The sequence below is a fragment of the Mauremys reevesii genome, linkage group 7, assembly GCF_016161935.1.
Source record: "Mauremys reevesii isolate NIE-2019 linkage group 7, ASM1616193v1, whole genome shotgun sequence".
Lineage (NCBI taxonomy): Eukaryota > Metazoa > Chordata > Testudines > Geoemydidae > Mauremys > Mauremys reevesii.
In genome coordinates, this window is record NC_052629.1 from 30,282,198 (window position 1) to 30,309,119 (window position 26,922).

The 26,922-nt window shown below is 37.9% G+C and overlaps 1 protein-coding gene across 11 annotated transcripts in view; it reads right to left on the reverse strand.

Moving 5' to 3' along the window:
- CPEB3 (cytoplasmic polyadenylation element binding protein 3) overlaps nucleotides 1-26,922 on the reverse strand; it is a 166,751-nt gene that overhangs the window by 36,085 nt on the left and 103,744 nt on the right. For 5 of the 11 annotated variants that reach the window (XM_039546388.1, XM_039546383.1, XM_039546385.1 and 2 more), the window contains 3 exons: nucleotides 21,507-21,530; nucleotides 10,994-11,161; nucleotides 8,974-9,063 (listed from right to left, as the gene is read on the reverse strand). The exons of 2 other annotated variants lie outside the window; for them this stretch is intronic. In XM_039546388.1, coding sequence (XP_039402322.1) covers nucleotides 8,974-9,063; nucleotides 10,994-11,161; nucleotides 21,507-21,530 — 282 coding nt within the window. The remainder of the gene's footprint in view (nucleotides 1-8,973; nucleotides 9,064-10,993; nucleotides 11,162-21,506; nucleotides 21,531-26,922) is intronic. 4 more of the 11 variants (XM_039546387.1, XM_039546390.1, XM_039546389.1 and 1 more) reach the window with 3 other exon arrangements.

Below are 26,922 nucleotides of genomic sequence, written 5' to 3' on the forward strand. Positions count from 1 at the left end.
AGAGCAACACCAGATATCCCTACTGCTTCTCTCTTCTTTCTCTATGCACACAAAGAGTAGTAGCATGCAATTTAATAGCACCATAGTGTTAATAGCCCACAAATAAGGCCCTATTTAATTTGTAATATGGCAGATTCCATAATATTAGGCTTCCACCACAGTTCTGACAGTGGGTGCCCCGACCAATCTGGCACTGAGAGTGTGATCTCCTGCTCTCAGCCCCGTGCCCCCGCTCTCAGCTCCAGGAGGCCCACGGTGGAAAATTGCAGAAAAGTAATAATGGACTTTATTACCACAAATAATATGGTCCAGTATTACTTTTACACAATTTTCCATAGCTTGTCCACAACTAAGCTGCAATTTTTTGACAATCATCCCACAATTCAAGTAGGGCCTTATCCATAAGTTACTTAGACAATAATGAAGACTGCAAAAGTAGTTCACATTTCCTTCCCTTTATAAAGTGGAAACCTTGGTGTGTTAGGAGAATTTCGTAAGTCACAACTTTAAAAGTGGAACTTGTGATTTGGTATCTCCCAAAAAGCCTGCTGCTTGCTACCTATTCAGTTTCAGCTCTGCTGCTGTCGTTACTGATAAATACCATTTTGCAATACCTGGGGAATTGCAGACAGCATCGACAAAACTGATAATGATTACACAGTACACAAAGTAAATGCACAAACTAAGCAAATCTAAAAAAGAAGAAAAATATTTTCTTATTTACTAACGTTGGAAGAGATTAGTTTTGGGGGTTATTTGTTACAATAGTAGGTACAGCATTTTTTGATAGAAATATGATTTTCAATTTGATGACATCCCTTTTATTCGCTGTAGTTAGCATAATCCCATATCAGCAGCAATATGCAGACTAAATCAGTTAGGTCTTGAAAAAAAAATACAGAACAAGAATTTATGCTTTCATTTAATCTTTTCCACTGATGACAAAAAGAGGAGTAATTATTTAGTTCTTGGCTTGAGAAAAAGCATTGAGCAGTAGAAAGAGCAAGACGACATATGATTAGCAAGAGTTATTTGAAAATTTCATTTGCAACATTCACAGTGCAGATTTTGCATGTCAGCATTTTCCACTAATCTAATCAGTTTTGTAGCTTCGGGATCAATGGAGATTTTAGCATTCTGCAGTTTACCCATTTTGAAAAATAACATGTCCGAAAGTCATAGTCACTCCGTATTATAAACATCTCCATAGTAGTCTATTATGCTGTCAGCACTCTCAGTCAACAAAAACATGTTCTATTGCTCACAGCTTCAGCACTAGTTTCTTATCAAACCATGGTCACTTTAACCAGAACTGCAGTAGAAAAAACAAACTACTGTTTTGGATCTTCAGCCACGTGTGTACTGTTTTCCCATTCTAGATGCTCAAGTCTGTTTCTTTGTCTGTAAAGTCAACTGGGATTCTCAAGCTGCATCTTTTTCTTCAGTGGCAGAAGATTTCTCCAAATCTCTTAATCACTCTTTGTAACTCCATTATAGAATTTCTTTAAAAGAACAGAACAAGTGGCATTTGGGGAGTGCTGAGCACTTTTTAGGAGTTTATAATTCATAGGTTTAACTTTTAAAAGCTTTTATCAAATTCTTTAATACACCAAGATTTCTACTTCATTAACTACCTTGCAACCATCATTGTATAAATAACGTATACTGATGCATTAATGCAACGTTTTTGTGCTGTTAAACATTATGCTGATACTATGTTACTATCAGAATAGCACTATTTGTGTTATTGCAATGGATGTTTTGTCAGCAATTCCTTTACAATACCCTGCTTATAAGAGTTTATAATAGACTTTGGACTGAAACTTTGCTTATGTGACAGGCAGTGACAACTAGCATGGCATGTACTCTAAGGGCACACAAGAAAGTTTAATATGCTGTGGACTATCACCCCATTGTAATATCCTTCCTCTGCAATGTCTCTCCGTCAACTTAAAAGTGAAGTTTGGTGCTTCATAAGAAAAGTTGCATGGTTATGCCCCAGTTATAACTGGTGGCTCTTTGCATCTTGGACCACACAATACCATGATTGAGAGAACCAGTTTTACTCCAGGGCCAGCAAATTCACAGATTGACATGTAGGCTCGTATTTAAAAAGGTAGAAAGAAGCATTTCAGGAGAATGGCGTTTGCAGCTGTTATGGAAAAGAGGCACAAGTTTCTGAAGAAAGACTGGATGGCCAGTCAAGCTGATCTGATTTCAGCAGTCTGTTCAGTCTTAAAATAAGCTGTAGGGCCTAATCCAAAGATAAATTATGACAATCAGCTGTCTAGAGCACTAACTGCTTTTATTGGTCGGGAAGGAGTGTTGAGAAAAGATCCATGGACTGGTTATTTCCTAGCAATAAGTATCTCTAACTTGTTCACTGCAGTCCTTAGCAATGCCCAAACACTTCCTAATACCCTACCTCCCCACTCTTATATAATTGTGGACCTCAACTACATTACAAACTTTTTGTAGTCTATTGGTCATTGCTGCTCTTCAGTAGTGGGTTGGACATTCCAATCTGCCAAAAATTGTGATCTATTCATCTTTCAACATGCTGAAGTCCCATTAATTTAAAATGAGTTATACAATTCTATCCTGGCAACATATACCCATGTACTAGAGGAATGCCAAAGTTTGCTTTTGGGATACCTCTATTAAGAAAGGCTTGACTGACCTTTATTGAAGATAAAAATAAACAGTAGTGTACCTTAATGTCAGCTGTTTCTCCCTCCTGTGAAATCCTAGGCTTTCTGCATCCCTTGCTATACCATTAATATGATAAAGGTAGTAGAGAGCGGGGACTCTGAGCATGTGCCAACACACTAAGTAGTAAATATCTGAAAAATATGTTCCTACATTACAAAAGCATATTAAAAACCAAACTTGTTATCAGAAAATAGTATCAGAAGTAATAATAAAAGAAATGCAACAGATGGATTGTGAAATTAGCTTTTTTGTTTGCTTGGGGGAAAGAAGGGGTGTACTGCTAAATACAAATTTGTTCTGAAATTCACTTGAATTATTTTTCTAAAGACACAATTAATGAAAATCTACTACAGATTTTAAATCACTGGTAGTTGAGACTATTTAGTTAAAGCATACAGTTTCACCTCTAGCATCATCACATACTGTTCATGCTCTGCTTTAATTTAAAATAGATAAAAAAGGATCAAGCCAGTCCTGAATTTATCTTTGTGACACCTTACTTTGCAGACAACATGGAAGTGATGAGACACTATTTTATCTTCAGGATTTATTATCTTGAAGAGCAGTAATTCCTTTTCCAGTTTCCTACTACCTCATAAATATCATACCATAAATACCTCAGCATTGCCATGCTGCTTTGAAAATAATAAGTATCTGGCGTGGTTATACAACAGATTTGAGTCAGTGGTTTTAAGTATTAAGTGTTTCCTTTTAAGGCTTTGAAGAGAAAAATACAGTGACATGACAATGTATACTGCATCACTGAACATCTTGTTTACATAATTTAAACAATGTTCTTATGTAATACGGTGAATAACAAATATTAAGAATTAAAGTATATGCATGGTGTTTGTTTTAAAGAAAAGTCACTTAGCCTCAGACATCTATGATTTTTGTTCACTTATAGAGCACTGTGTAATATGTACATTTTCATTACATTCACATACCCATCTAATTTTTCTTTCTATTCTGCTTTCCAAACTGCAATCTGTTTCTGTGCCAGGATTTTTTGTACATATCAATCTAAATCCACTCCACGGCATATAGTATACAGCTAGTGAACAAAATTATTTGACTACTTCAGTTGCATACTGACCAACAACAAAAAGACCGCACGAATAAAGACTATGGACAGCTCTACAAAATACACAGTTTTAAATATTAGGGGCAACAAAATATTTATTCATCTACGTTATAGAAGTGACCACAGGCAAGGAGGAACATACATTTTCCAGTCTCTCTAAGACAGCACCTAACAGTCTTAAGCAAAACTTCCCCCTAACCTATCGGTCAAATTACTTTTAATTTGAGGAGAGTTTAAGAAGAAAGAAGACTAAAGCTTCCAGAAGATAATCACCAAATTACAACAAATATGAGGAAAAACTTTATCCTGTTAAGTAGTTTAAGCATTAACAAAAAGTTGATCCAAGAGACTTCTTAAACAATTCTTTTAGCGTATATTTTGATTATCAGTGCTAAAGAAATTAAGGCATTCTAAGAAAAGGCTTTGGAAGGATGGGCTTTTCTGAAGATCGAAGTCACCTATTGGATGGATAGAAAACTTGCCATGATACTTAAGTTGTATAGTTACTGAATAATCACCTGCAGTAAAAGGAAATACCTCCCCAAAATTTAAAAGGACCAATGGAAAACTGTGAAATGTGCTTTTGGGTAGATCAAGCCCCTTAATTCAACTGAATGGAAGAATAACATATAACAATAAGCCAATTGTTTCCAGTTTACTGTTCTCTCTCCCCTAAGAGATCCAGTGATTCACTTCCTGACTTAAAAAGGGATAACCTTGACTCACCCACCCCCTTACCTGTTTACATAGTGCATAGCTGTTGTATTCTCCATCTAGATTTGAGTAGAGGTGCCCTGAAGGGGGGCAGAAATGCCTTGGTAGGCTAGTCAAAATGCTCTGAACTTTAGTATATTCATGTGCAATCAAGACTATGCTCGGGAAAACATTACATATTTGATAAAGATGCAAGACTCCTCTAAACAAAGCAAACATTTTGAATGTGCATCACTAGCAGCAAAGCTGTCTCGGGTAGGGTAGATTTTAAAGTCCAAAGACATGTTTTCCACCACCAGATTTACTCTCAGTACAGAGGCAAGACTAAAGATAGAAATGTTAGTTTTTATTTAAGCCTGTTGCCTAAAAACAATTTAAAAAACTATTAAAAATTTAACTAATAACAATCCTAAAAACTGTCAAAGCTACAATGAAGCAGAAAGACCCCTTATGTTCCAACTTGCTACCTCAAGCAGTGTGAATGAACTGAGTGCCAGCTGGGGCTGATCCATCTTTTATAACCTTCCTATAGGTGTTGAAAGAGTATAATGGGTGTACTGCACAGCCCCAGTGGACACTGCTGGCTAAAAGATTCTGGGCTCATGTGCAAAAGATGCATGTTTCTACAATGGGACCACATGGAAAAATACTCAAATATCATTGCTGATATCTGTACTGCATCTGTGGATGGATAACTTCAATTTTCACTCAAGTCAATATGGTATTATCATCACTAAGCTTATTTTTTAAATAAAGATATTTGTGCTGCTCAAGGACTTAATGGTGTTAGTATTAAATAGTATTAATTAATATTAAATAGTAGACTATTTAAGCCAAAAAAAAATGTAGTTCTAGTACAAGAGATTGTTATATTAGGTAGGAGACCACCTCATGTCTACAGAATCACATTAGCTCCATCCACCCCACATTCTACATCTTTTTCAGTCCCTGGAACCCATTTGTTCTTTCCCCATCTCCTCCCTTTCGAAGTGGGGAATGGATGAAACCAGAGGCTGCCTTCTCTCCTTCCCTCCCCTATTCTTGCTAGCCATGATCCAGTGAAGGGAGCAGCACTCAGGCACCTTTTTCGAAGGTGTCATAGCAGCTCTCACTAACCATGTGAATTTCACACTCATTTTAGTCTTCGGAAAAATAAATACTTATCACAGAGAAACAAGTAAGAGGGGAGATATTATTTTAAAGTTTGCAAGCTAGTATTACATACAAGGAAAAGTAAAACTATTTTAAAAACAGTAGTGTACTATCTGCTTAACACAAAATAATGTATAAGAAAAGTTAATTACTGCATTTGGTGTATTGCTCAAGTTAAAAACATTAGACGCTAGATTTACTGGCCAGTATTAAAAAAAAAAATCATACTTAAATTAAATGTCCAGCTTTTTGCCTGAATAAAATAGATTACCAGGTCTAAAGTGGCTGAGTCATAGTTATGTATTGCTGCTTCCAGTATTTTTCTTCAGAACTTCTCATTATTTCTTGAAATCTCATGAGTATTTAAAAGAAAACTCATAACCACAAATCACATTTAAATTCTCAAAACTCTGCAATAAAATTCAAGTAAACGTGTTACAATTTGAGCATCTGCTTCCCCAAGACTAGCACATGGCATTTATAATTTTGCCAGTCCCTTTAAACATTTGTTTAGGATATGTTATGAAGTATGCAAGTCATCTAAAGAATCTTCAGGCAGCAGTAATAATTTGGCCTTATTCAGAAGCAAAGCATTTGATTCACCTCATGGGAGGCACTGATAAAAAAACAGCATTGAGCGTTTCAACACAAAGCAGAAAAATGCCATGCAAAAGCAGTAATTTAAATGTGTAAGGGACTAGAAATAGCCTCTTACACACATTGTCAGCTGCTGCTAACAGCTTCTCTTGTTCAAGTGCATAATCTACACATTTAGTGACAAAACAGCTGTGTATCACAACTACCCTCATCCCCCAGCAATCTAGATTCTGCATTTATCAAGGACAAAATGCATACTATATAGATAGTTGGTTTTTACTCCGGTGTTTTTTGTTTTTTTTTAATCCATAAATGTGAACTTGTGATTGATAGCCAAACTGTTTTTAAAAATAGAAGCCAGATGCATACTCACTCATTTATGCAGTGACACCAATTTAGAAACCCCTTTAAAATATATGCATACAATTACAGTATTTTGTAGTGTTAGACAAAATACATGGTTCAGTCCTTTCAGTGTCATGTCTGATGAACAAGACCAGAATTTCCTGCAGTTTTTTGCTACAAATACTCTGCCATCAAATAAGTGTCAGTAGGCTACGTTGACAGTACTCTACACTCTAGGGCCAGGTTCTATCCAGGTATTTACATAGACTCATGACTAGCAGATGGATCACCCAGAAAACTTCATGAACTTTTTTGCAGGTTCAAACCAGTTAGACTCAGAGTCCACCCATTTCTGATACTGCAGTAATTGAGGGTGCCACACAGAAGGCCATCCATCATATGTGACATTGTGGAGAAGTTAAGAGAATTCTTTGCATTGGTCTCCACTACAGAGGATATGGGGGAGATCCTCACATGCGAGCCATTCTTTTTAGATGACATATCTGAAGAATTGTCCCAGATTGAGGTGTCAATAGAGGAGGTTTTGAAACAAACTGATAAATTAAACAGTAATAAGTCAGCAGGACCAGACGGTATTCACCCAAGAGCTCTGAAGGCACTCAGATATGAAATTTCAGAATTAACAACTGTAGTATGTAATCTATCACTTAAATCAGCCTCTGTACTTGATGACTAGAGGATAATTAATGTAATGCAGATTTTTTTAAAAAAAGTCTCCAGATGCAATCCTGGCAATTACAGGCCAGTAAGGCTAACTTCAGTACCAGGCAAATTAGTTGAAACTATAGTGAAGAACACAATTATCAGACACAGATAAACACAATATGTTTGGGAAGAGTCAATATGGCTTTTGTAAAGGGAAGTCATGCATCACTAATCTATGAGAATTCTTTGAGGGTGTCAACAAGTATATTGTAAGTCAAATATACTTGATCAACAGGCTTAGTATGAGTACAAGTGAATCCTAAAGAAAGGCATGCTGGAGGGACAATGCTGAAGCCCTGACTGATAACTAAGAAGCCAGTTATAAATAATCAGGAACAGTTGGGACTGACTGTTTAGCACTTTCAGACAGACATTCTAGAGCAACTGGCAGAGGCTTTGAAAGCTGTTTCCCATAATAGAATCATGACAGAAATAGAAGAGAGGCTGGATTGTCTTCCACGAAAATAGATCTTACTCAAAAACATTTTTATAAGTCTGACAGTAGACTGATTTAGCCTCCCGGAATACAGAACAAATTTGATACTAACCAATGAAGTCTCATGTTAATCTGCAACAAATTTGTAGTTAAATTAGTTATTCACAAAGTCACAGCAAACCAATTTGTGGAGGTCTAGGAGATATCAGGTCAAGTAGGAGCTCATTTTACCTCTTGGCTAAAGCTAGAATAGGAACTCTCTGACTAGAAAGAACCTAAACCTGTGTAAGGCACTACATTAGTTAGTTGCAACTTTTAGGAACTACACTCAAAAGCATATGTTCACTTCATCTTATTTATCCACAAGCAGATGTTCTAAAATAACCACTGACAGCAGTTTTTTTTTGAGACAGAAATGTCCTAAATGGTATTTGCAGGAGACTTACTTGTCAGAAAGAAGTTACCATGCCTCAAGCAGTTTAAAAAACTTCTGGTAAGAGTAGCCGTTTGCACATAAAAGTGCATCTAAAAAATATAGTAGGAGTGATAGTTCAATGACCAAACACAGTACAATGTGCTGCCAAACCAGCCTTAAGAACAATTGTGAATATTCATGGCCAGGGGAGAATGGAAGGATCTCAGAATATGAGTGCCCACTGCTAACCCACCCTTGTGGCTACAGATGGTATGCTGTATAATGCAGGAGCTGTGGGTATTCAATAAAAGAAGGAATGTATAAAGCCAATAAACTCTCCCAAACCACCTCCTCCCCAACCCCAAACTGGTCTAAATGACATTGTTTCAAAAACTTCAAGGCCATGGAAGCCTTGTTTACATTAACATTCTTATTGTTGCTACTAACTGGCAGAGCTCAATTAGCAGGGGAAATTCTGCAACCCTCTCCCCAGAATAAAACTAGTTTAAATACAAATTCCTGATTCATTAAACTGAGCAACCTCCACTAGCAGAGTACAATTCAAACGGGACTTCATAGATTCACTGTTGGAAAAAAAAAACTTTGTTATGTGGACTGCAATTTCCCCCCCTCTATACACAAGGTACCTGCAGAAGAATCTTAATTGAAAGAGACTGCAACCACTGTAAAGAGTCAAAGCTGGTTGTTTTAATGGATTTAATGTTTTTAAAGCAGAAGAAGGCGTTTGCTTGTTCCAGAACAGCCTGTGTAGACTTATTTTAAGCTAATTACCTTTAGGTGGAAAATATGACTTGCTTTCAGCTTTGTGAGGCCAGTCCACCACAAGAGGTCCAAACCTACGAAAGCTGGCAGTGATTTCATCTACAAAAACAAATAAGGAATCTTAAAGAAAATCTGAAGATTAAAAGTGGAAAAAAACATTCTTGCTTAAGAAAACGTTAGAGAATTTTCTGAAGCTATTGAAAAACAGGAAAAAGTGAAATGATGAATATGTGAACCTTCTTGAAATAAATACGCTTTTTACCTCTACTATACTTTGTTGCTTAAATACCACTAGTTTTGCCTTTCACTATGTAGCTTCACAGACTAAAAGCAGATGTGAAGCACTGTTACAAGACAGAATTTTCAGTATTAGTAGTAGTAATGATGAAAACCAGAAGCCTTAATACAGATTTGCCACATTATTTTTTTAAAACAACCAAAACAAGATGAATCTGAATCATCTTAACTCTCAGACTTTGGGGATTCAAAATCTGGATTTGAGATTTCTCAAAGCATGGGATACTCAGAATCAGAAACTGCATTTGATCTATTAGAAAGGGTGTACTGCAAACACTGATCTGAACCCTGAATTCTGGTTGAGGCCTCTCTCTAGATATTTGTGGTTAAAAGTAATTAGCTTACCAAACAAACATTAAAAATCACGGTTTTAAATACAGACACACATACTCCCAAAAAAATCAAACCAAAGAAAGAAAAATTTATTCCACATTTACAGGCTGTTTACTTTGCATGGAACTGTAACTTTTCTGAAATGTTTTTGCAACTCTTTTTATAGAAGGAATATTAATCTTAAACAAATGGATCTGGAAGAAAGGAAAAGCCCAAGTCTAAACCAAGATTTCATTATTTTTAAAAATTCCCTGCACTATGCATTCCAATAGAGCTTTATGAACTGTAACTCACAGCAAAGGTTGGAAATCTGGCTTCTGTTCCTGTTGGAGTTGCTTAAACAGAAATTCAAGACTCAAACCTTTTGGTCAAATTAAGTTCCCTGGGAATACAGGGCATAGAGGAGGAGGAGGTGGGGTTAAGTTATTTTATTGTGTTAACAGCCCTGATTCACCAGAATTAAATTTTGTCTCACTGGTTTAGCAGAAATATCTGTATTTTTTTCTCATCAAACACACATTTGAATATAATCACAACCACACAGATATTAGCAACCCATCCATCAGAAGAAAGGTCTGAAGGGCAGTGTTTTCGCAATGTTTGATGTTTAATATTAATTTCTTTATTAAGGTATTACATGGTTTGGCAAAAAGCTTACTACAAGTCAGCTTCAAAAAAGCCTTTCTTTCCCTTGTGATGCAACCTTAAATTCCTGTATATGCTTAGTTAATAGTGGATTCTTGGTGTGGTAGGCAGTAATTGAAGAACATCCACAATGGATTGTGGTGAAAATAGGTGTTTTATTAATAAAACAGATACAAAATGCAAAAAACTATGATTGTTGACAATAACCTAAATATCTTTTTGCAACCATACTAAACAGGTCACATTTACAAACTGATTCACTGTAAACATCTGTTAGAAATACCCAAGTAAATGGAGAGTCATTTTATTAACTAAAACCTATTTTTATTACAATAATGGACATATTTAACAAGTATAGGCTGCCATTTTTCTGTTTCTCCTCTCCCCCCACACCCCGTGATTAAGAGATGAAATAGTCCAGGACTTTTGAGGGCTTTCACCAGTCATTTAACCCTGTATTTCCATCAATTTCTTCACTTTGTGTACGTAGACACTTTATATACATAGACACACACCATTCCTGTGGAGGTTACATGCTTACTAGGGCATATCAATCCATCACTCCTCCACAGAGGCTGCCAGCCTCTTCCAACCTATCACAATCTGCAAAAATTCCAAGCAGATTCTCAAACTCAAGTTGCCTTTGTAATATCACAACACACTACCAGCCACATAGCCAGGAAAAGTGAGGATTTTTATCATAGAAAACCAACTCCCATCCCCACCAATTGTACACATCACAGATTCACGGTACCTTCATCAATGTCAGGAGGCAGACCTCCAACAAACACCTTTCTAGAATAGCGTTCCACTCTTTCACCATTCTGACAGCGAGTTGGAGAGCTGAGACCAGATGATAAAGACTGATCACCGTGACTGTCGTCTAGGAAGCCATCTTCAAAAGGAAAGAGTGAAGACCGACCTGTAACAGATTTGGGAGTTTCTAGAGTTAAAATTTTCTGGAAAAATAAATGTTCCTTTAAGAGCCCAGGCCTACTTAAATCTGCCTTTTTTAAAGTTATGTTTTACTTCAACAGAATTAACAGTAAAGGCCAGATACTGCAAATGGTACCACACATTGTGTCTACCACCACCATCAGTCCTACTGTCGTCAGTAGGACTGCTGGTGGTAGGAAACAATATGTGTGGTCATGTTTACAGGATAAGCTGCAAGAGCACACCCCTCTCATATGCTAGTGCAAGATTACAGTTGCTGTTTTGTAATAAAATGAAGTGATAGGTCGGTTTTTACGTAGGTAGGTAAAACATCTTTTTCAGTGTAATTATAAGCACACTGCTAAAGCCGTTGTGTTTTTAATCCCACTCTCCCGTTCTTTCCTTATTTAGTCAAATTACAAAAATAAATATGCAACAAAAATTCTCAACTATAACTAGCTCACTATCTTAAAACACAGATTCTTCTGTTAAAGACATTTGACTGTTGCCAATAACGAGCCTTCAAGCAAGTGTTTTATTATAGGTGTCATTTACATTTTCCCAAGGCTACAGTTGGATAACCTTTAAGTATGAAATAGGTATTTCTTCTAACTTGAGATAAATGTTTCAGCGATAAATATGGAAACTATTAACTACAGATGGCTAACAAATGAAAGCAAGGAAAATGATCTGCTTACACTGTCTACCATCGTTACTCAGAGAGCCTTATGAGTGAGATTTAAATTTAAGACAGACCCTTTCAAAACTCTTTACTGTGAAGTTTTCAACAAAAAATATTTTCACTGATTCTTAGCAATTAATGCTACAAGAGATACACAAGATCATTAGGCTACTCCACTTCCGGATTGTTCCCTACAATGTATTTTCTAGTGTTTTTCCCCAGCTAAGTTTAAGGGTGCCAAAAAGCTGTGACTATCACCTTGTCCCTCAGGAAAGTCAAGCGAGGGAAGACCCAGAACAAACAGAGTCAAATGTCGAAGTGAGCACAGGGGAGTTTGAACTGAGTGGAAGTTGGGTAGGGTGGTTTAGCAAGAAGCTTAATTGATTAGCAGGCTAAATTATTTTAAAAGTCCTTTATCAAATAATTAGAAAAATCACTAAAAAACAACAAAAAAATCTTATTCTCTACATGAAGAAAAGTTACACCTAGCTCAAGCTAGTACCCACTGTTAACACCCAGTTTAGCCATGAGAGTAGTAGACCAGCAGCAGAATATTCAGGGTGGGTACTACCCAGTTTACTGCAAAGAATGAGTGCCAAATAACTACTTGTCTTGTGCCCACCTACTGTAAGCAGCTCATGATTCTCATAGCCAAAGTACAGCATATCTGCAGTCCAGAGTTGCAGAAGTGGAGGAGCACAGGGATGCAGGGTCTGCATATAAGGAACACTTGCCCACTTCTGAACCGATTTCCCTGAGCAGCTGAAGAAGCCAGTCTCATGATTGGGAGAGACTAAGGCCTGGTCTACACTTTATATCGAATTTAGCAGAGTTAAACCGATTTAACCCTGCACCCGTCCACACAACAAAGCCCTTTATATTGATATAAAGGGCTCTTAAAACCTATTTCTGTACTCCTCCCCGACGAGGGGAGTAGAATCGGTATTGCCATGTCGGATTAGGGTTAGTGTGGCTGCAATTCAACAGTATTGGCCTCCGGGCGGTATCCCACAGTGCACCATTGTGACCACTCTGGAAAGCCATCTGAACTTGGATGCACTGGCCAGGTAGACAGGAAAAGCCCCGCGAACTTTTGAATTTCATTTCCTGTTTGGCCAGCGTGGAGAGCTCACCAGCACAGGTGACCACGCAGAGCTCATCAGCACAGGTAACAATGCAGTCTCCTGAGAATCGAAAAAGAGCTCCAGCATGGACTGCACGGGAGGTATTGGATCTGATCACTGTATGGGGAGAGGATTCTGTGCTAACAGAACTCGGTTCCAAAAGACGAAATGAAAAAACATTTGAAAAAATTTCCAAGGCCATGATGCAGAGAGGCCACACCAGGGACTCAGTACAGTGCCGTGTGAAAGTTAAGGAGCTCAGACAAGCCTACCAGAAAACCAAAGAAGCAAATAGAAGGTCCGGGGCAGGGCCGAAAACATGCCGCTTCTACACTGAGCTGCATGCAATTCTATGGGGGTCTGCCACCACTACCCCACCCCTGTCCATGGATTCCGAGGTGGGGGTGGTAATCTCAACCATGGCTGAGGATTCTGCGGACGGGGAAGATGAGGAGGAGGAAGAGCTTGCAGAGAGCACACAGCACTCCGTTCTCCCCAACAGCCAGGAGCTTTTTCTCACCCTGACGGAATTACCCTCCCAGCCCTCCCAAGCCACTATCCCACATAATGAAGCCATGGAAGGGACCTCTGGTGAGTGTACCTTTGTAACTAGAAAACATGGTTTAAAAGCAAGCGTTTTTTAATGATTAATTTGCCCTGAGGACTCGGGATGCATTCGCGGCCAGTACAGTTACTGGAAAAGTCTGTTAACATGTCTGAGGATGGAACGGAAATCCTCCAGGAACATCTCCATGAAGCTCTCCTGCAGGTACTCCAAAAGCCTTTGCAGAAGGTTTCTGGGCAGGGCAGCCTTATTCCGTCCTCCATGGTAGGACACTTGACCACGCCATGGATGTAGCAAGTAATCTGGTATCATTGTATGACAAAGCCTAGCTGCGTATGGTCCCGGTGTTTGCTGGCATTCAAGCAACATCCGTTCTTTATCTCGCTGTGTTATCCCCAGGAGAGTGATATCGTTCATAGTAACCTGGTTGAAATTCAGGAATTTAATTAAGGGGACAGAGATGGCCATTCCTACTGGGCTGTTTGCCTGTTGCTTAAAAGAAATCCTTCCTTGCAGGTAGCCAAGCAGGGGGAGGGTGATTGGCACTGAGCTTTTTCGCGTTTGGCTAGCAGGGATCTTCCCTGCTACCAGCCACGCGGTGGGGTGGGGAGGGGCTGGGGGGATGTTTAGCAGTGATCTTCCATGATACCAGCCACACGGTGGGGGGAGGGGTAAAGCGATCATCCCAGAGAATTGGATGGGGGGGTGGTTTCTGCTGCTGCATGTTAACAGGAAAGAATCAGCACTGAACGGGCTTTGCTTGCTATTTGGTAAAGGAGGGCGCTGGATATATGAAGGCTGCAGAAGCCGAAAGACAATGGCTTATCATGGCCACATGCAAGCCGAATTCTGCTGTCCAGACCTGCGTCTGCGAGATCTCTAACACCAGAGCCACAGGCACTCAATATTAAGATGCAAAATGCGACCTTGTAGTGAAATCACATGTGCTATGTAAGGTGAATAGTGTTGTTCACCGTGAAAGAGTATAAGCATTGTTCTGTAAAATGTATCTTTTTAAATACTTCTCTCCCTTTTTTCCTTCCCTCATGCAGCTGCAAATTTTTCAAGCATCCCTACTCCATCCCGAAGGCTATCTCAGATAAAAGGCGGCAGAAAAAAAGACGCGAGATGAAATGTTCTCGGAAATCATAGAAGTGACCCGCAATGAAAGAGCTCATCTGAATGAGTGGAAGGATGTGGTATCAAATTACAGGAAAGATGCCAGTGAACGTGAGGACAGGAGGGACGCTTGAGATGAGAGGTGGCGGCAGGAAGATCAGCGGTGGCGGGATGCAACTCTGGGGCTGCTGCGTGATCAAACTGACATGCTCCAGCGTCTGGTGGAGCTTCAGGAACAGCAGCAGGATCAATAATGAAATAATAAAAATACATGATTTTTAAATGATAGTGACTTAATGAGTCAATCAAGGGGGGGGGGTTCATCAAGGGAAAAACAAACAGCAGTCACACTGTACCCTGGCCATTGATGAAACTTGTTTTCAAAGCTTCTAATCAGTGGCCCGGTGATTTGCCTCAGCCTCCCACCCACATTGGTTTGGCTGAGGTCTGCCAAATGCACATTCCACCACCATTCTGCACTTGCTCAGCCTGTAGTTGAACAACTCCTGACTACTGTCCAGGCTGCCTGTGTATGGCTTCATGAGCCATGGCATCAATAACTACAGGCATTTCAACATCCCCAACTGTTGTTTTCTGGTCTGGAAGTAATTCCCTTGCTGCAGCTGTTTAAACAGAGTAGTGTTCCTGAAGACACGGCGTCATGACCCTTCCCAGCCATCCCACGTGGATGCTGGTGAATTAGGGAATTTGAGAGAATTCTGTGTCCATGTCCTCATCACTCCCGTTTTGCAGGTCCTGGCTCAGCATAGACTGCACGATAATGCGCGAGGTGTTTACAACGTCCATGATTGCTGTCTTGAGCTCAGCAGGGTCCATGCTTGCTGTGCTATGACATTTGCACAGGAAAAAAGGCGCGAAACGGTTGTCTACTGCTTTCACAGAGGGAGGGGTGAGGCTGTACCCAGAACCACCCGCGACAATGTTTTTTGCCCCATCAGGCACTAGGATCTCAACCCAGAATTCCAAGGAGCGGGGGAGACTGCGGGAACTATGGGATAGCTACCCACAATGCAACGCTCTGGAAAGCGACACCAGCCTCGGTACATGGACGCACACGCCGAATTAATGTGCTTAGTGTGGCCGCGTGCAGTCGACTTTATACAATCTGTTTTTAAAAAACGGTTTCTGTAAAATCGGTATAATCCTGTAGTGTAGACATACCCTTAGATGGAATGGAAGGACTCTCTCATTTAGATGGGACCCATATTCAAACTTTGATGTGGCTAAATTGTCCCTCACAAAGAGGCAGTTGCTCCAGGGGATGGATTTGTAATTGGAAGATGAACACATATTGTAGAGGATTTTATTATTATAAATATAGATAGTTGGGTATGCAGTGACCGGAAGAAACACTCATTAACTTCTTTATTGGGTGCAAAGATGCATCTCATGAGACATCTAAACAGACTTCCAGATAGTGCTAGGCAGGAGTTGGTGGTTATGGTACATATTGTTATTAATGAAGTAGGGAGGTATAGAATGGAGGAAAATAGGAGCTTAGGGAGCTTAAAAGAAAGCCAATAGGTGGTGAGGAGCACTCAAGTCAGGTAAAGGATGTCAATAACACAAAGGTATCCTTTGTATCTAGTAGTAAAGGATAGGTTAGAAATTACAGCTGAATTGGGCAGGGACAGGTTGAGATCAAAGGTAATTTCTGTTAAATTAACAAGGTTTCATACTAAAAATAAATAAATAAAAATAGGCACTTCGTTGAAAATAAAAACTATAGATGTTTACATACAAATGAGATGCTTAAAGGCAAAAACAGATGAACTAGAATGTCAAGCAATGAAAAGAGACCTTGACATAACAGGTATCACTGAAACATGGTGAAATGGCAAATGTCAATGGGATACTGCAATACCTGGCTACAAACTATACAGGAAGGACAGATTAGGTCAAGAAGGTAGAGGAGCAGTAGTGCTGAACCTAAAAGATTGCATATACTCTAATAAGATAAATATTCTAACTGGTGATAAAAATCCCAAGTTATAAGAATACAAATATCCTAATAGGGTTATATTAACAGCTTCCAGAGGAGGAAAAAAAAGATACTGAGGGCATAATGTTGATAGAAATCAAAGAGGCAAAGTCTAATAAAACTATAATGGGGACTTTAGCCATATATAGTCAAATATAATAGTAATAGTTGAATGTTACAGTGAGACAAGGTTTAGAGACGCAATTTTTCAAAACCTTGACCAACTGTTTCATGGAATTGATAGATTTAGAGAACACAACAGGAGAGATTATTCTTGACTTAGCCTGAAGTAACACAGGATTTAGTTGCATGCGTGTGATGTGTGTATAGGAAATTCGGAGGCTTAAGATGCAATTTGAAGAGCAAATAACTAAAGATATAAAAACAATAAAGTATATCAGAAGTAGAAATCCTGGCAAACAACTGGATGCTGGACCACCATGGGATAGATAAAGGGAGCAATTAAGGAATAGAAGGATAATGCTGGAAAACTAAATTATTTCCTTGCAATTGTCAAAAAATAGTAGGTTGGGACAGGCATCTCCTCAAAATTGTTTGATGAAGACAACAATAATGAGGCAGCAACAGAGATTGAGGTGTCAGAAGAGGTTCTGGAACTAGTTAAACTAAAAAGCAATAAGTCACCTGATCCAGATGATACATCCAAGAGTTCTGAAGGAAATCAAGAATAAAGTGTAAAAGCAGCAAAGAGTCCTGTGGCACCTTATAGACTAACAGACATATTGGAGTGTGAGCTTTCATGGGTGAATACCCACTTCGTCGGATGCATCGGATGAATAAAGTGACTTACTTAGTAGCAAAAACAGGGCATCAGCTACTATGACAGATGATTGAAGATTAGCAAACGTTGTACCTATATTTTAAGAAGGCACTAGGGATGATCCAGAAAATTACAGACCAATAAATCTTACTTCTGTACCTGATAAGTTGGTTGCAACAATAATTAAAAACAGAATTAAAAGACACCCTGAAGATCATGACATGACACGGTCTAACCAGCATGTCTTCTGCAAAGAAAAATCATATTTCACTAATCCATTGGCATTCTTTGAGCAGTCTTATAAAACAGAGACAAGGTTGGCAAAGTAGTATCTTTTATTGGCCAAGTTTCAGCTGGTGAGAGAGAAGCTTTTGAGTTTACCTTTCCCAGGCCTGAACAAGAGCTCTGTGTAATCTACAAGGTGGATCAGATTGTTTAGCATAAGAAGTTAATATGTTTGAACGGTCTCTTACATGTGAAGCGGGCTGTTTACATCTCACATGTCTGTTACAAAATGTGGAATACCTCATCCAGTGCACTAAATGCCTCAATAACTATGTGGGTGAAACGAGACAATCACAATGCTCTCGAATTAACTCAAACAGAAAATTAAGACAAAAGCGCTATCACCTATAGGCAAACGCTTTTCACAAATGATCACTCTGACATATCTGTCCTCATCCTCAAAGGAAATCTACACAACCCCTTTGAAAGATGAGCCTTAACAATAATACTGGAGTTATGGCTCATTACAACACTTTATAACCCACTTATAACTCTTTCTCCTAGGCTGCATAAGTATTAACTGCTTGCTTAACATATTGTAAGAGACCATTCAAGGTGAATTCCTTATGCTAAACAAGCTGTTCAACCTTGTACAGTAGAACCTCAAAGTTATGAGCACCTCGGGAAGGGAGGTTGTTCGTAACTCTGAACAAAACATTATGATTGCTCTTTCAAAAGTTTACAACTGAACATTGACTTAATACAGCTTTGAAAATTTACTATGCATTAGAAAAATGCTGCTTTTAACCATATTAATTTAAATAAAAACAAGTACAGAAACTGTTTCCTTACCTTACCAAATCTTTTTTTTTTTTAAAAACTTTCTCCTTCGTTTTTAGTCATTTATGTTTATCACAGTACTGTATTTGCTTTTGGTTTTTTGTGCACCTCTGCAGCTGCCTGATTGCTTACCTCCAGTTCTAAATGAGGTGTGTGTGGTTGACCAGTCAGTTCATAACTCTGGTGTTTGTAACTCTGAGATTCTACTGTATTTAGCTGTGACACGGAGTACCTTTCCCAGACATGAAGAACGCTGTATAACTCGAAAGCTTGTCTTTCACCAGCAGAAGTTGGTCCAACAAAAGATATTACCTTACCCACTTTGTCTCTCTAATAATAGACCAGGAACTTAAGAAAGTTTTAATTGCTATAATTTTGGGAAGGTTCATTAAAAGCTTTTATCTATATATTTTTATATATAAAATTTATATATAAATAAAATAGCCTCTGCAGAAAAGTTTTACATGTATAAGACAGCTCAATGCTTTAAGCAATTTCATATATATGAATTCATAGCTCTGAAAAAGCATAAACATCTAATATAATGTGGTGATTTATAGTTTTATATGGCAGTTGACGAAGACAGAAAAAAATGGATGCAAATTTCGGGAGAAATCTAAAGAGCAAGACTCATTACCAAAAATAAACAGTTCTTTACTCCACCAATTACAGTATGATTATTTCACATAGGAAGAAACTGAGATGAGATGAAGAAAGATGAAGATCTTTTAGGTGAAGAAAGGATATTGGGAGTCTCAACTGTTAGAACTTTGCAGGGGAGGAGGGTTGGGTTTTTTTTTTGTTTTTTTTTGTTTTTTTACCTTTACTGCAAGTTTTATAGTGCTTTAATCGTATACCCTGTCACACAATCACCATAGTTAGTGCCACATTCTAGGATTTTCACTCACCCAATAAGACATGTAAATTGTAATTTCTGCCAGGAGACACAAGAGCGGTTAATGGTATCAAAGTGACTTTTTTTTTTTAGTTAAGTTTTAATTGCTATAATTTCGGGAGGGTTCTCCACAATTTTAAAAGATAAACTTTCTTCCGCATTCCCAGTGCTCACATGCATAGATGGGGCCCACTGTTCCATACCCTTGTTTTATGAATACATTAATTACAATGGTTGTTTCAGGAACATGATATAACAGACTAGGAGTACTGTGGCAGTGAATGAATGCATTGAAGGGTTTATCATGTTGACATATTGCCCACCTAACTAGAGATTTTTTCCCTGGAGGACAAAGATATTAAATTAAAAAAATGCAAGATGGACACCTAGTTATTAAAGCCTACTAAAAATTCCAGGTTTTAATGTAATCACATTCTATGGCCAAGATTGTCTCCCTACATAATTTCAAATCACAAGCTCATGCAATCTACATATCTGTCTAGCCTCTACCAACATACTGATCTGTCCACCTAAGGCTTCAGTTTTTTTAACAATGTAATGCAAAACTCTGGATTGCACCCAATAAAATAAAATAGTGACATATTTCACTGCCTAGACACAACTAAAATGCATTTTTAAATTATTTCAGTGTCATGTAATCAAAAATAAAGATACAATATGTTACAGAATCCACAACAGATAATATTTGTGAGTTATAGGTGCCAAAATCTACAATCCACAGCACTGTATTTTATATTCAATAAGCCAAAGAAAAAGATTTTAACTGCTGTTGTAGATTTAAAAAAATGTATATTTTCCCTTAAAAGATTTTCTAAATAAAGAGAAAAATGGTTTTTAAAAGGTCATTCAAACTTCTGAAAGTTTAGCTAAGTAAACAGGTGGTTCAAACCCTGGAACTGGAATAAATCAGTACTTCAAGCCTCAGAATTACAGTTCCTTACCAGCAGTCTATTTTAATTATTGTTGACTAGTACCACTGATATTAATTGCTCATTTTCATGACTTTTAAACTCACTTTAAAAAGTTAAAAGTCACTGTCTGATAGCAGTGTTCTTATTTCAAGAATCTACAAACACTGAAGTTGTCAGCTCTCACTCAAATTACTATGTGTACATTGTCATCTGACTCATGTCCGGTCTTCTCTTATACCGCATATGTAGGGTTTGAATTAGCAATTCATCAAGACAAGAAAATTTTTAGAAACCATCCTAGGATCAATCAATAAGCTCATATAAACTTAAGTTCTTCTCTTTGGTTAATTTTTTAAAAAGCTTTATACTAGACACACAGCACTAGCTCTTTATAGGAGGTACAAGATAGTTACAAGGTAATACATCTCATGGCACAACAGCACTGTTTATCTACATACACGGTAAATTAAAGATACCAGGGGGAGCGGGGCAGGGCTGGGTAGTTAACAATCTTGATGTTGTCCACAAAGAATAAATACGTAGCAGCACTTTATGATAGATGTACTATCTTTGCAAATTATTTTCAGTTTCAAAGTAGAAAAAAGTTTCGTGAATGTTTAAATTTAAACATTTCTATTACATCTCATCAAGTTTACCTTAATTTATTTAATTAAAGGTATGTAATACTAAGAAAGATGACCAATGTGGGCATTGACAGTATCTTGATTGAGACAATCAAATTTATTTATTTACTGAAAGAAAACAAATATCACTTATGCAGAAAAGTGTTCCTTTTCAAGCTTATCAATGAACCAGTTAACATTACATTTTCAAAAAATACAATGAGAATTTGAACTAATTTCCCCTTTGGAGCATTAAACAATATTAAAAGCAGCATATCAATCACAGAACACGTAAATAATATAAGAATCATTTTTAAGCAACTGGTTAGAAATTACCATTTACTGTTTTAAATTATGAGAATTAAGAGCTTTATTTTGAAAAAGTAAAAAAACCAATTGAGATATTTATGACAGCTGATGAACCAAAGAAATTGAAAAATTGATATTATATTGTCATAACATGAACAGTACTAGATATCTGTTTCTTCCACCCTTAAGTTGGCAGGCAAAACCTTTAACACATTTTTATTTTATTTTATTTACCTCTTCTCCGCCCATAGCTCCTGGCTGCATGTAAACACAGAAGAGAATTGTTGGTACTTTTGTCATAGAACAGAAATTAGATTTAGATTCAGAAATAAAAAAAAAATCTGCATTTTCCTTATGTTTTTTCCCTTGCACCTTCCCCCCATTTTTTTTTGAGAATGCAGTTCAGACATTTCAAACAACCCTAAAAAAAAAAAAATCTTTAAGACAACATAGTCAAGACAAAGTTCTAAGCACATTTGCCATGCAACATTATTCCAGATAGCAAAGAATATTAAAATTATGACGCCACACAAATCCTTCATAGGTGTTGGAAGTGTTGATGCATATAAGCTATAGTAATTCTAATTCAAAGGAGTAATTATGCAGGAAAAAACATTTATAGTTTTGAAAAACTATATTTAAACATCAAGGAATTTAATTAGCCATTCTACAAAAGTGATATAAATTCAATAATTAGTAGATCATCCAAACCTGTTCATATTGATTTGAATGGCTACAATATACAACTTGAATTTTTTTATGAATAAATCCCAAAAATTATAAAACTGTTTATGTTATGATAGCTGCATATTGCAAAGTGAAGTCACACACACAGTATATGATATAAACGGAAATAGCTAAATGCATTTAAATTTGCTTTCTGAAATTTTAATGCATCATAGAATAGTTTGGAGCATTGTATTTTGAAACTACACTGAGAACTCATCCCAACAGAACATATCTGTTCCCTTCCAAAATATTTACAATGCAGGTGGCCATGGATTACAAATTTCCCATCCATGGGAAGAAAGGTCAATCTGTAATAGAAGCCAAAAAACTCTAGGTATATGGTAGACAATTGCTCTGCCACTTCTGTTTGGTATTGTGGGCAGGGTAGAGCGTATTCATGTGAAGTACATAATGGGGAGAGCTCCTAATACCATTCATTATCTGTAACTGCATAGTTGGGGGTTGTTTAGGCCTGGAACTGGAATTTCCTGGTGCAACATTCGGTGGGAAGATGGACTAGCACTAGGTCTGGCCACATACTGGCTCAACCAATTTTTAAAAGGTCAAAGTTGAAGGGGGGAGAGCTGGTCTGAGGGGAAATTCAAGGTCATCATCCCAATGGAGGAGAGCCGCATCATTCCCTTGATAGCAGATTTTTTGGTTGATGGGAAGGAGGTCATCTTCAAACTACATATACCAATTCTTCATCTCTTTGAATGAATTTAGGACAAAAAATAGCCAAAATACCAAAGTATAAATGACATTGTAGGCTCCATGTAAAAAATGAAAGACAGTTGGTTATGCTTACTGTTAACATTTAGGCTGCCTCTATACCGGAGTGGGCAAACTTTCTGGCCTGAGGGCCACATTGGGGTTGCAAAACTGTATGGAGGGCCGGGTAGGGAAGGCTGTGCCTCCCCAAACAGCCCTCTCCCACTTCCTGCCCCCTGACTGCCCCCCTCAGAACCTCCAACCCATCCAACCCCACTGCTCCTTTGTCTCCTAACCTCCCCCTCCCAGTACCCCCGCCCGTAACCAACCCCTGGGACCCCACCCCCTATCCAACCTCCCTGCTCTCAGCCAGCCACTCCTTGACAGGCCCCCTGGGACACCACGCCTATCCAACCCTCTCGTTCTCCGTCCCCTGACCACCACCACCCGCAGAACCTCCACCCCATCCAACTGACCCCTGCTCCCTGTCCCCTGACTGCCCCCAGGACCCCCCACCCCTTATCTAACCCCCCGGCCTCGGCCGCCTTACCATGCTGCTCAGAGCAGCATGTCTGGCAGCCGCGCCAACAGGCCAGAACATGCTGCCGCTCTGCTCGGCAGGAGCTCACAGCCCCACCGCCCAGAGTGCTGTCCCTGTGGCAGTGTGGCTGCGGGGGAGGGGCCGGGAGCGCAAGGGCTGGGCAGGACGGTCCCACGGGCCGGATGTGACCTGTGGGCCATAGTTTGCCCACCTCTGCTCTATACTATGAGCAAGGTTTGACAACATGGTGATAGAAATCCACCTGAGTCTTTTCTAAACTACAGACTCCATCATTGCTATCGCTTCAATACAGTTATGCTGCACCAGTGGTGATTTATGGGTTCCAGTTTTCATATTGATGAATCACTCACAGTTCAAACCTTTGCTGCTGGAGAAAGTTTTCTGCAAGGCTGGGTAGCAAAGCATATAATGGGTTGTATTTTTCCTAATGGCAAAAGGTTCTTTTTTAAATTGGTTGTACATCCTAACTTTTTTGCAATTACAAATGTAGCAAAAACAAACAACTGCTCAAATCCCCTTCAACCAGCAAGATATTTTTTTATGACTGAATTTTGCATTTGTTTGTCTTTTACCCTAATGTTAAATTAGACTTTTTGGAGATTTTGCTTGTTCCGCTCCTCAGCTTTTGGGACATTTACAATCACGTTCCTGCAAATTGTCCCAGTAGCAGAATGAGAGTAACAGTCCCTGGCCAGGCAGGCAAAATATATATTGTGAGATCATAATGGAAAACAGGTTTCATTAGACTTCAAAAATTGTAACAGCTACACAATGAGCATTCTCACAACTGATTTTCAATTGCTTATCACTTATTCCTTTCAAATATGAAACCACCTTCCTCAAAAAGTACTTTACCCACAAAATAAGTTGAGAATTTTTTGGTTCATCCCTTTAAGTTATTAGTGAGTAAAAATACCAAAAACATGAGTGATTTTCCTTGTATTTTCCTCCCCCTCCCTCCCAATTCCATACTTTATTGCCACTTCAAAGGAAAAAATGTCATGGAGCTATGTATGTGTGGAAACTGGGTTATAATGGAACACGATCTAGACAATTATACAACAAGCATCATCAATAAGTGGGCATGTCTCAACAAGCAAAATGGGTGCATTTTTCCAATCATGATAACTTGCTGTGTTTGAAAAGCACTGTTAAGATGCTGGCTGACACATCAGAAGTGGTGTTAGCTCACCACTTTGTAGCCTTAAGCTAACCTAATTGAAAGACACCCCCTCTCTCTTGTCAGGTTATGCAGTGCTGCTACACTGGCCTTAGTAGTGTTACTATCTTATTTATTTACACATTTACTATATGGGAAGGTGAATGTCATTTATACCATTAAAAACATGAAAATATTAATACACAGCGAGAGAGAGTGTCAGGTTTTCTGACTAACAAAATGCATAAAGAAAAAATGAAACGACAAATGGAGGAACTACACTGTATATAAATTTGTATTCAAAATGTTGTTTAATTGTTTAGTGTTATGGAAAATAAACTGAATGACAACAAAATGATAACAAAATAAGCTTCATATGTGCAAGTGAGTGTTACAGTAAAGAGCTTTTCAAGTATCATATTAAAATAACCCAAAAATAAATGAGTCCTTTTACAAGATGTAAAATACTCCCAAACTAATTGGTCTAAAATAATCTTAACAGAACTTGATGCTACCATGCAAAAAATTATTCATGCAAACATCACAGAAAATGGATTATGCTATTAAGGAACTCATGGGTTATACTAATATAAACAATTAAAATTAAGCTATAAAAGAAAATGCAGCAGGCAGTGCTTATCTAGTTGAGACAGCTGACTGAGGCCAGAAATGGGTAAAATAAATACTGAAATGCTATGATAATACAAACATGATTAAAATCAACCCTGAAGGGTCTGGGTTTTTTTTTAAATCCCAAATAAATAAAATCACAACAAAAAATAGATTTAAATAGAACACCATATGCATTTTTCCTATTTAACCTGCAAAAGAAAGAAATAAGACCAATTTCCTCATTTTAAAATATATAGTTGTGATAAAAGTTGGTCATAAAATATAAACATTTATTTGAAAATTCCTTTGGACAATTCTATCAATATTTATATTCAAGTTGATTTTTAAAAAGCGCTAAAACGTCATTAGACCAGGGAATTTGGGAGTCAAAATGTACTTTTTATATTTCATTCAGAAATATCACTGTTACATGATACAAAACAAGAATGTGCAATTTGAGATAAAAATTATATAGTACCCTGCCTTGTTTACAGCACAAAGTCCAGGCCATTGCAGACTTAGCTAGAAGGAATAGTTCAGTTAGCTGAAAACCATACTACCAGACTAATACTAAGTGTGACTCACCAAATCTGAATGCAGAGAGCTTCCAACAGGCTTTGCCCAAAATGTAGTTTACAAACACTAATAGAGAGAAAACACTTTGAAGCTAAACAGTTTTGAAATTATTGCTGTGGGAAGGCAGCAATGCATCAACAGGAAAATGAAAGAATCATCTACTTACTGTAATCATAAAGATCACAAGTACAACATTTCTGTGTGGTTATTACTGCTTATGAAATTAGAAAAAACACTATGGTGGAAGTGCCAAGAGACTTTAGCCACCAGAGAATGACAACCACTCCCCTAAAATGCACTGCCAGTGGTGCCAAATATGGTGCCCTATTTTCATAAACCATATTATGAATAGCTTCAACATGCAAATCAAAGACGAGTGGCAGTCTCGGATACACTGTAAATGAGACTGTATACAATATGAACAGATATAATTCAGGAGCACCATATTTTAGTAATATAATAAAAAGTTTTTCAAAATTTACTTAATAAATATGCAACTGAAATAACATTAGCAATTATTTTCCCAATAGGAGGTATCCACTATGTAAGCAATTAGTGTGGACACTATTGTCCTGTTTATACCTGATTGGCTGGACATCAGAGGTTTAATAGCTATTATAATGTGTAATTTATATATACACATACAAGCACAGCATGCATGAAAATTTGCTATTTTGAGAAGTGAAGAGTCTATTTACCAAGAATTGTTTTGGCACAGATTCACCCATGGCAAACAGTAAGGTTGTTATACAACTGCAAAACCATAATTGGACGTTTATTTCTCACTTATGCAATTCCCTGACCTTTGGTGGTGTATGATTTGCATAATGACAGCAGAGTTATTTCTCAGTTTCTGGCCAGCATGCAAATCCCTGAATTCTGATGGACAACAACTTGGAGTCAAGAGAGCTGCATAAATATTGTATAGCAATTATGCAGATCTAGGTATTCTAAAAGGTTACTTCCTATTCATGTTCCCACAACAAACATGCCCACTTCAACTTCTGACGCCCTTCCTGAGCCCACCACTTCACCTACCTCTAGAAATTCAATATAAATTTAATTGATCAAGGAATTGCTTGTATGACAAGGAAGTGGGAGAGAGGAAGTTGAGGATTCTAAGCCTTCTTTAAGGACACAAAGGAGCATGGTCATGAGAAGATTATGGTAAAATGGGAAAGGGATTATAGATGGGAAGTTTAGTTGAGAGCAATTGATAACATGAGAAGAATTTAGAATTAGAAAAGTCGTACATGACTGAGAGGACCAAAAGCACATTTCCAGTACAATAAAGTGCTTCC